At 52.4% G+C, this 10,761-nt stretch overlaps 1 protein-coding gene across 1 annotated transcript; it reads left to right on the forward strand.

The window, feature by feature from the left end:
- Positions 1 to 404: 404 nt before the first annotated feature.
- Positions 405 to 10,378, forward strand: LOC147010147 (protein Tob1-like). The gene is made up of 2 exons (XM_085862317.1): positions 405 to 563; positions 8,317 to 10,378. The coding sequence occupies exons 1-2, from the start codon at positions 408 to 410 to the stop codon at positions 9,421 to 9,423; spliced, it is 1,263 nt and encodes a 420-aa protein (XP_085718443.1). The 5' UTR covers positions 405 to 407; the 3' UTR covers positions 9,424 to 10,378.
- The last annotated feature ends 383 nt before the right edge of the window (positions 10,379 to 10,761 follow it).

The raw sequence follows: 10,761 nt of genomic DNA on the forward strand, positions 1-10,761 counted from the left end.
GGTCATAAAGAAGGCGAAACAAGAACCCGCCGAGGAAACTTCACGTCCATCACAGCTGAACCGCCCGAGTCAGCTGTTGAGCTGTTTACCAATGGGCATTTAAAGGGCCAAACGACTCACGGCGTCACACGCGGACTGATTTTCTTTTTACCCCCGTCTCCCAATCGGCAGACGTGACGACATCAGAGCCAATCAGAGAGCGCGCTGAATTATTTTTAGCTGTTGCTAGCCTGTCACGGCCGCCGTCGGCTTGCGTATCCTTTCGCGATACGATAAAGTGCGCTCGGAGATGCCCGTGTTTTGTTTCCGTACGGTTATACGCCAAAAAGCTAGAGCAGCTCGTAGGCTCACACGGGTCGCCGTAATTAATCTGAGCCGAGGGGACATGTGCCCGAGGTTGAAGACAAATGAGCGATAACCCTGCGATTGAGGCTTGCTTTGAAAGTAGTTCCACCATATTCCTCGTGTCTATAAATAAGGGCGCGATCGAGACGCCGCGTTTACTCGCGGGGAATGTGAGCGGCGTCAGGGTGTGTTTTTTGAAGAACGCCTGGGGCCAAAAGGTAAAGATGGTTTACAATTCTAAAAATCCGTCTAATTGTGAACGATTTCTCCATGAACCGTGTGCTTGTCTCTCAGTCTTTGTGCTTGTTGACCTGCTTTGGCTTGCGACGTGCGGAGATGTCCCTGTTGTGGGTTGTGTCTCATTCCAATCGCTTGTGGGGGTTCGCTTTGGGGTTTGTAAGAGTTTCAATCCTCTGGTTTGTGGGGTCGTTGTTCGCGATGATGAGAAAGCGATTGGGGTTGTGGGGGGTGGGGGATTGTTAGATTGACGCGTTTGAAATTTAAATCGCTGATCTGGGATGAAGATGAGATTGCAGACAGGGATTTTGAAGACGAGCAGGGATTGGGTGATGGATTGGCAGCGGAAGTGACGAAGGGCACTGAATATGGGATTCCTCGGGCAATATGGAAAGTATTGACAAATTTATGATGAGGGACACAACGACGATTGAATGATGGACTGCAGGGGCTGGATGGATGATAAATGGATGGATGGTTGGATGTATTATGGACTGCAGGGGCTGGATGGGTGAGTGGATGATGGACTGCAGGGGATGGATGGGTGTGGGAGGTAGGGAGGGATGGATGATGGACTGAACTGAATTGTAGGGGAGGGATGGATGATTGACTGGAGGGGAGGGATGGATGATGGACTGAACTTAACTGGATAGGAGGGATGGATGATGGACTGAACTTAACTGGATAGGAGGGATGGATGATGGACTGGAAGGATGGATGATGGACTGAACTTAACTGGATAGGAGGGATGGATGATGGACTGAACTAAACTGGAGGGGAGGGTTGGATGATGGACTGGGTGGATGGATGATGGACTGGACCGGAGGGATGGAGGGTGGACCGGAGGGATGGATGATGGGCTGAACTTAACTGGAGGGGAGGGATGGATGATGGGCTGAACTTAACTGGAGGGGAGGGATGGATGATGGGCTGAACTTAACTGGAGGGGAGGGATGGATGATGGACTGAACTTAACTGGACGGGAGGGATGGATGATGGACTGAACTTAACTGGAGAGAGGGATGGATGATGGACTGAACTTAACTGGACGGGAGGGATGGATGATGGACTGAACTTAACTGGAGGGGAGGGATGGATGATGGACTGGACTTAACTGGACGGGAGGGATGGATGATGGGCTGGACCGGAGGGATGGATGATGGACCTCACTTAACTGGACAGGAGGGATGGATGATGGACTGAACTTAACTGGAGGGGAGGGATGGTTGATGGATTGGAGGGGAGGGATGGTTGATGGATTGGAGGGGAGGGATGGATGATGGACTGGAGGGGAGGGATGGATGATGGCCTGGACCGGAGGGATGGATGATGGCCTGGACCGGAGGGATGGATGATGGCCTGGACCGGAGGGATGGATGATGGCCTGGACCGGAGGGATGGATGATGGCCTGGACCGGAGGGATGGATGATGGCCTGGACCGGAGGGATGGATGATGGACTGGACTGGAGGGATGGATGATGGACTGGACTGGAGGGATGGATGATGGACTGGACTGGAGGGATGGATGATGGACTGGACTGGAGGGATGGATGATGGACTGGACTGGAGGGATGGATGATGGACTGGACTGGAGGGATGGATGATGGACTGGACTGGAGGGATGGATGATGGACTGGACTGGAGGGATGGATGATGGACTGGACTGGAGGGATGGATGATGGACTGGACTGGAGGGATGGATGATGGACTGGACTGGAGGGATGGATGATGGACTGGACTGGACTGGAGGGATGGATGATGGACTGGACTGGACTGGACTGGAGTGATGGATGATGGACTGGACTGGACTGGACTGGAGGGATGGATGATGGACTGGACTGGACTGGACTGGAGGGATGGATGATGGACTGGACTGGAGGGATGGATGATGGACTGGACTGGAGGGATGGATGATGGACTGAACTTAACTGAAGGGGAGGGATGGATGATAGACTGGAGGGATGGATGATAGACTGGAGGGATGGATGATAGACTGGAGGGATGGATGATAGACTGGAGGGATGGATGATTTACTTGACTGGAGGGATGGATGATTTACTTGACTGGAGGGATGGATGATGGACTGGACTGGAGGGATGGATGATGGACTGGACTGGAGGGATGGATGATGGACTGGACTGGAGGGATGGATGATGGACTGGACTGGAGGGATGGATGATGGACTGGACTGGAGGGATGGATGATGGACTGGACTGGAGGGATGGATGATGGACTGGACTGGAGGGATGGATGATGGACTGGACTGGAGGGATGGATGATGGACTGGACTGGAGGGATGGATGATGGACTGGACTGGAGGGATGGATGATGGACTGGACTGGAGGGATGGATGATGGACTGGACTGGAGGGATGGATGATGGACTGGACTGGAGGGATGGATGATGGACTGGACTGGAGGGATGGATGATGGACTGGACTGGAGGGATGGATGATGGACTGGACTGGAGGGATGGATGATGGACTGGACTGGAGGGATGGATGATGGACTGGACTGGACTGGAGGGATGGATGATGGACTGGACTGGAGGGATGGATGATGGACTGGAGGGATGGAATGATGGACGGGACTGGACTGGAGGGATGGAATGATGGACGGGACTGGACTGGAGGGATGGAATGATGGACGGGACTGGACTGGAGGGATGGAATGATGGACGGGACTGGACTGGACTGGAGGGATGGATGATGGACGGGACTGGAGGGATGGATGATGGACGGGACTGGACTGGACTGGAGGGATGGATGATGGACTGGACTGGACTGGACTGGACTGGAGGGATGGATGATGGACTGGACTGGACTGGAGGGATGGATGATGGACTGGACTGGACTGGAGGGATGGATGATGGACTGGACTGGACTGGAGGGATGGATGATGGACTGGACTGGACTGGACTGGAGGGATGGATGATGGACTGGACTGGACTGGACTGGAGGGATGGATGATGGACTGGACTGGACTGGACTGGAGGGATGGATGATGGACTGGACTGGACTGGACTGGAGGGATGGATGATGGACTGGACTGGACTGGACTGGAGGGATGGATGATGGACTGGACTGGACTGGACTGGAGGGATGGATGATGGACTGGACTGGACTGGACTGGAGGGATGGATGATGGACTGGACTGGACTGGACTGGAGGGATGGATGATGGACTGGACTGGACTGGACTGGAGGGATGGATGATGGACTGGACTGGACTGGACTGGAGGGATGGATGATGGACTGGACTGGACTGGAGGGATGGATGATGGACTGGACTGGACTGGACTGGAGGGATGGATGATGGACTGGACTGGACTGGAGGGATGGATGATGGACTGGACTGGACTGGAGGGATGGATGATGGACTGGACTGGACTGGAGGGATGGAATGATGGACTGGACTGGACTGGAGGGATGGAATGATGGACTGGACTGGACTGGAGGGATGGAATGATGGACTGGACTGGACTGGAGGGATGGAATGATGGACTGGACTGGAGGGATGGAATGATGGACTGGACTGGAGGGATGGAATGATGGACTGGACTGGAGGGATGGAATGATGGACGGGACTGGACTGGAGGGATGGAATGATGGACGGGACTGGACTGGAGGGATGGAATGATGGACGGGACTGGACTGGAGGGATGGAATGATGGACGGGACTGGACTGGAGGGATGGAATGATGGACGGGACTGGACTGGACTGGAGGGATGGAATGATGGACGGGACGGGACTGGACTGGAGGGATGGAATGATGGACGGGACGGGACTGGACTGGAGGGATGGAATGATGGACGGGACGGGACTGGACTGGAGGGATGGAATGATGGACGGGACTGGACTGGACTGGAGGGATGGAATGATGGACGGGACGGGACTGGACTGGAGGGATGGAATGATGGACGGGACGGGACTGGACTGGAGGGATGGAATGATGGACGGGGCGGGACTGGACTGGACTGGAGGGATGGAATGATGGACGGGACGGGACTGGACTGGACTGGAGGGATGGAATGATGGACGGGACGGGACTGGACTGGACTGGAGGGATGGGATGATGGACGGGACTGGACTGGAGGGATGGAATGATGGACTGGACTGGACTGGAGGGATGGAATGATGGACGGGACGGGACTGGACTGGACTGGAGGGATGGAATGATGGACGGGACGGGACTGGACTGGACTGGAGGGATGGAATGATGGACGGGACGGGACTGGACTGGACTGGAGGGATGGAATGATGGACGGGACGGGACTGGACTGGAGGGATGGAATGATGGACGGGACGGGACTGGACTGGAGGGATGGAATGATGGACGGGACGGGACTGGACTGGAGGGATGGAATGATGGACGGGACGGGACTGGACTGGAGGGATGGAATGATGGACGGGACGGGACTGGACTGGAGGGATGGAATGATGGACGGGACGGGACTGGACTGGAGGGATGGAATGATGGACGGGACGGGACTGGACTGGAGGGATGGAATGATGGACGGGACGGGACTGGACTGGAGGGATGGAATGATGGACGGGACGGGACTGGACTGGAGGGATGGAATGATGGACGGGACGGGACTGGACTGGAGGGATGGAATGATGGACGGGACGGGACTGGACTGGAGGGATGGAATGATGGACGGGACGGGACTGGACTGGAGGGATGGAATGATGGACGGGACGGGACTGGACTGGAGGGATGGATGGATGATGGACTGGAGGAAGGGAAGGATGGTTGATGGACTGGACTGGACCATACATCCATCCCCTCATGAATGCATGAGTGATGGGATGGATGCATGAGTGTGGGGTGGGATCGGTGTGTGTGTGTGTGTGTGTGTGTGTGTGTGTGTGTGTGTGTGTGTGTGTGTGTGTGTGTGTGTGTGTGTGTGTGTGTGTGTGTGTGTGTGTGTGTGTGTGTGTGTGTGTGTGTGTGTGTGTGTGTGTGTGTGTGTGTGTGTGTGTGCGTGCGTGCGTGCGTGCGTGCGTGCGTGCGTGCGTGCGTGCGTGCGTGCGTGCGCGTGTGCGCGCGTGCGTTGAACTGGAGGGATGGGTGAGATGGATGAGGGAGGAACTGGATTGCGAGATGGATATGAGGGAGGAGTGGAGGGGGTGGCAGAAGGAGGGAGGGATGGATGGATGAGGACCTGCAGGGAATGGTTGTCGGGAGGAATTATTGGATGAGGATTAATGGATGGAAGAATGAGGGACTCCTCTGATGAATGGATTGATGAGGAATTGCAGGGAGGATGGATGGATGTCTCTGGGACTGCAGCATGGTTATGGATGAGGGACTGCTTGGACTACAAATCACTTTTTCAAGGATAAAAGGTCATGCAAAGGTATATGTATGGAAAATAGGGGGATTCTTTTCAGTAACGTTGGTTGGACGGACGTTTGGTCTGTTGAAGAAAGGGAGGGATTTATTTCTAGGATATCGGGGTCACTGTTTTTTTTTGAGGTCAAGGTGGTGTTTGTGCGGTTCGGTTGATTTTTGTGATCATTACATATGTGAAAAGGAGGGGTGTTGGGAAATGTGCTTAATGAGGAGAGGGTGTGCTTTGAATTCTGTACGTGTAATTTAGAGAAAATTGGAGTGGTTTGGGGGTTTGGGAGTGGGGGGGAATTGTATACAAAGTAATTTTTATAGGATTGTTTGGGTGAGTGAATCGGTCATGAGTGCAATGGGTTTATTGGGATATTTCCCCCGTTTCCAATACGGGTTGTACCAGATAAGCAAGCACCGCTGGAAGGTCATCTGTTTGTCCTACGTGGCCGCTGGGAGGGGGGGGGTGTGACTTTGGCCAAGGCAGCAGCTGGGAGGGAGTAAGTGAGGGGTGTGGGGAGGTGGCTCTGTATTGGGTCCCTGGAGCTCGGGAGGCCGTCCCTTTGCCTGGAGCTAATTTTACGATTTGCTTGGTTTTGCAGAAAGAGAGAGGCAGTGTGTGGTGTGCACGGCCATCGGAGTTGGTGTGTGTGAGATAGTGTGGAATTTCGGCACGTGTACCTTCTCGGTGCTGCACCTTGGTTCGATATTTCATTATTGGGTCCAGAGGTTGTTTTCCTGAGTTTATCTTGAAATGCATATTAATAGAGGAAAGGCAACAGAGGTAATGCAGGTGTTGTCACTCCAGTCGGTTAAGTGCATTTGAGTAGTTTGTAATGTGGACGAATTAAAAATTAAAAATAAATAAATAAAAAAACTCGTTTGTGGACTCTAAAAGGCATCGTGGAGGTAGTGGAGACGAGTACGTGTGCTGTGTTTGAATCCTGATGGACACAGGGCCACAATTATTTTTCATTTTACCCCCCCCCCTTTCCCACCCTTCCTTTTTAAGTGGCAGTCAATCAGAGGCACTTGGACTGGCTTCCTTGCCACGTACACACTGTATACTGATGGTGAAGATGGCAGTGGGAGGACGAAGTGGGCTGGGCGTGCTGGGGTGAGGGGTGGGTTGGGTTTCGCTATTCGGTAAGATGACCTTAATAGAGGATGGCGGCAATGAAGGAGGGGCTAGTTTGTGACAAATTGCCGTCGACGTTGCAAGTTATTCCCCCCCCCCCCAAAAAAAGTGTCGCCCGTACCTTGGGTATAATGAGGTTGAGCCAAAACTCTTTCCTCGGCGATTGTTCCGCCGTGTCGTGCCGACCGTGTTTATAAACCCTTTCATTACACTGGCCCAAAGTTTGAGTACCCTGAACTCTGCACCTCGGTTTGCCTCGGTCGGATATCGAACGGAGCGAACGTTGCAAGGTCGCGGACCCGCTCGTATTTTAGAGTTTGCGACCGTGCGCTCGAATCCTTCAATCGGTTGTTTGGTCCATATCACGAGTGGGTGGTTTCATCCTGCGCCACCGTTTCCCTCTAAACGTGACATTTTTAACGGAAAATCCCGGATCTAATGCTAATGACTCGGTGTTCTGAGCGGCAAATTGGGAGCTGTTTTCATTTTAATTTGTGTGTACTCAGCCACACAATTAAGTTGTCACGCCTAACTTTTCTCCACAACAAAGCACGGTTAAACTGTTGCCCGATTGATGGGGACCATTCGTACCTGGTGTGCTGGCAGAAAAGACTGAGGGTTGTGGGGTTTGAGAGCGGTGAGGTTTCAAGGCTTTGTGCTGTTGATCCGTGGTTGATTAAGGTTGCTTGGATTATCTTCAAGTCGGGTTGTTGTGGTTTCTAAATGCAGTGGAGATGTGTTTTGATGTCACAGCTTCTGCTGTGACGGTGTTATGCCAACCCAGGTGTAGGTCGGTGCAATTTAGATGAAGATGAGATGAGATGTGCTGTGAACTGGGATGCACGGAGTGACAAGTTCAGCAGTGAAAAGGGGGCTTTGTTTGTTTGTTTTTTGGGGGTTTTTTGCCGAGAAGGTTCTGTGGACACCGGATGGTGGGATCCTCGAGTAGAGCTTGCAACGTGCCGAGTAGCCACAGTTGTACATGTCGTGGCTTGGTATGCTCCGTGTGTCCAAAGCATGACTGTCATCGCTTTCCTTTTTCTTTTTTGTGCCAAGAGCCAATGCCACCTCTGCCTTCAGCCGGTTTGGTTGGCTTTATCCAAAATGTATTCCACCTTTTTTCCCTTGTGTAGCAGTTGTGCTGTTTTCCTTCTGCTGTGTTTTGTTCAATAAACATCGTCGGAGCTCAATTAATAGTTCAGTTTTATTGGTGGGTGTTGATTAAAGATTCTCATGTTTGTCTTTGACAGACTGAAGGTAACAACGGCGGAAGAGCGGGTCGACAAGACGGCTGTGGAGGCGAGCAAAGAAATTGCACAGCAACCATGCAACTGGAAGTACAAGTAGCATTAAACTTCATCATTTCGTACCTATACAACAAACTGCCACGGCGACGTGTCAACATCTTCGGCGAGGAGCTCGAACGTCTCTTGCGCGCCAAGTACGAGGGTCATTGGTACCCCGAGAGGCCATATCGTGGCTCAGGCTATCGCTGCGTTCATGTTGGTGAGACGGTGGATCCAATCATTGAGCAGGCGGCTCGAGAGAGCGGTCTGGATGTGGCGGACGTGCGTGCCCATCTTCCCGCTGAGCTGAGTGTCTGGGTTGACCCGGCTGAGGTTTCGTACCAAATTGGTGAGAAGGGACCGGTGAAGGTGCTGTACGCCGAGGCGGCAGAGAGTGTTGGGTCGAGTGAAGGTACCGTCACCGCCGAGTTGGGGGTTGAGAGGCAGCCGAGTGAGAGCCGCAGCAATGGCTTCAATCCGCATGCCCCGCTCTTCTTGCCAGTAAGTGAGGCTGGGGTTTCTGGAAACGGCAGCGGAACGAACGGTAGCGGACCCTCTTCGTGTGGCTCACCATCTCCTCCTGCCACCAGCCCCACCTTCTTGCCCCGTGTTCCGCAGCCTTTGACCTTTACCACGGCTGCCTTTGCCGCCACCAAATTTGGCTCCACCAAGATGAAGTCTGTGGGTAATGGTGGACGGAGGAATGGAAATACCGGCTCGTTGGCTCCCGGAGCTCCGCTTTCACACCGCACATCTCCAACCCAGGGGCTCCTTGGAAAAGCGACACCCGGAGCACTTGGTCCTTTCGGTGCACAGTCTGGTGGGCCGGCTGTCAAGTCTCCACCTGGAAAGGAGCTGCTCTTTCCAGGCCTGGCCGGAGGTTCTTTGCCGCCGCTGTTCGGCCGTGACGGCCCACTCGCCTCACCTGGAGCGGCCCAGTTTGGTGCCGCTTTTGATCTTTTCCCATCTTTTGGGCCGTTGGGAGAGAAGCCAGGCTACCTCGAAGGCTTGGGCCTACCCCCACTGCAGTACTCTGCTCCGGCTTTGCAACCCGTCATCATGGCTAGCTAAGTTGGCCGGGCGTTGAACGAGTGGTCGCCCAGGTTGCGAGTCTTGTGCGGAAATGCAATTTGAAAAACAAAACTTAGTACAAAAGCAAAATTGAACCTTATGTGGTCTGGGTTTTTTGATTACCATTAATGTTTATTTTATTTTATATTTTACGAGTATACAGCTTCATACAAGCCATGTCTACAGTATTTAGGAAGAAATTTGCTTACTGGGCTGGAGCCTGGAGTGACTGGGTGAGGGGAAACAAATTTATGGGAGGGGTTATGGAGGGTGGGGGAGGGGGTGGTGTGGCTGAGAAGGTGTGTGTGTGTGTGTGTGTGTGTGTGTGTGTGTGTGTGTGTGTGTGTGTGTGTGTGTGTGTGTGTGGGTGTGTGTGTGTGTGTGTGTGTGTGTGTGTGTGTGTGTGTGTGTGTGTGTGTGTGTGTGTGTGTGTGTGTGTGTGTGTGTGTGTGTGTGTGTGTGTCTGTGTGCGCGCGCGTGTTTGTGGAATTCAAAATGGCATGCACGTTAGCTGAATGTACAAAAATTGGCACTAATGTATCACGCGCGTGGGATATTTAAACCAACCAACACCAACACAAGCAGCAGAAGAAGAAGAAGAAGAAGAAGAAGAAGAAGAAGCAAAAGAAGTAGTAGAAGAAGAAAATGAAATTGCACATTTAATTTATTACCCTGTTTCTACATAAGAGCATATTGTTTCTAAGTGGCATTACAGCTGTTTGTTTATACTTTTCTACCTGAGCAATGTTCAGAGGCTGTGACGGCTTTAGTTTTCTACAAGTTTAAATCTCAAGGCGAGGACATTGTAAGTATTGTAGGAATCAGACAGCAGCTCTGTATAGTTATTTGCTTTGAGGGAATCCTACAGAATTGTATTTTTTGTTGAGATTTGCTATATATTCTTGGAAATAATAAAAAAAAATTTCTATGTGCGATTGTGCAATACATGCTGTAACCTTGATTCTCATTGTTCTTTGGGTGGATAAAGGGTATACTTTATTTACCGGATTTATATTAAAGTGCATTTAAAAGAAAACGAAACAACGAAACCCCTGTCGTGTTTGGACTAACTCTTTGAACGCTGTCCCGATCCACGCAAGGTCGTTTTGTTTAACCTCACAACAGGCTTTGGCTTGTCGGTAACGCTGCTTTGTGTTTTCCTTTGTCAGTACGCGCCGACGCCTCAGCACTTTGGGACTCGCTGCGTCATGCGTTCCAAGCTCCGCTGCCGAGTCGGGACGGAACACTTTGCTACCTGTACCGTTCGGCCCGTCTTGCGTCTGGAGGTGCCGTTCGATTCTCCTTCCTCTTTCCCTCCCTCACGTTGGACTGAGTGTC

This window comes from Eptatretus burgeri, chromosome 17, assembly GCF_056783735.1.
Source record: "Eptatretus burgeri isolate ZD-2024b chromosome 17, Ebu_testis_v1, whole genome shotgun sequence".
Taxonomy (NCBI): domain Eukaryota; kingdom Metazoa; phylum Chordata; class Myxini; order Myxiniformes; family Myxinidae; genus Eptatretus; species Eptatretus burgeri.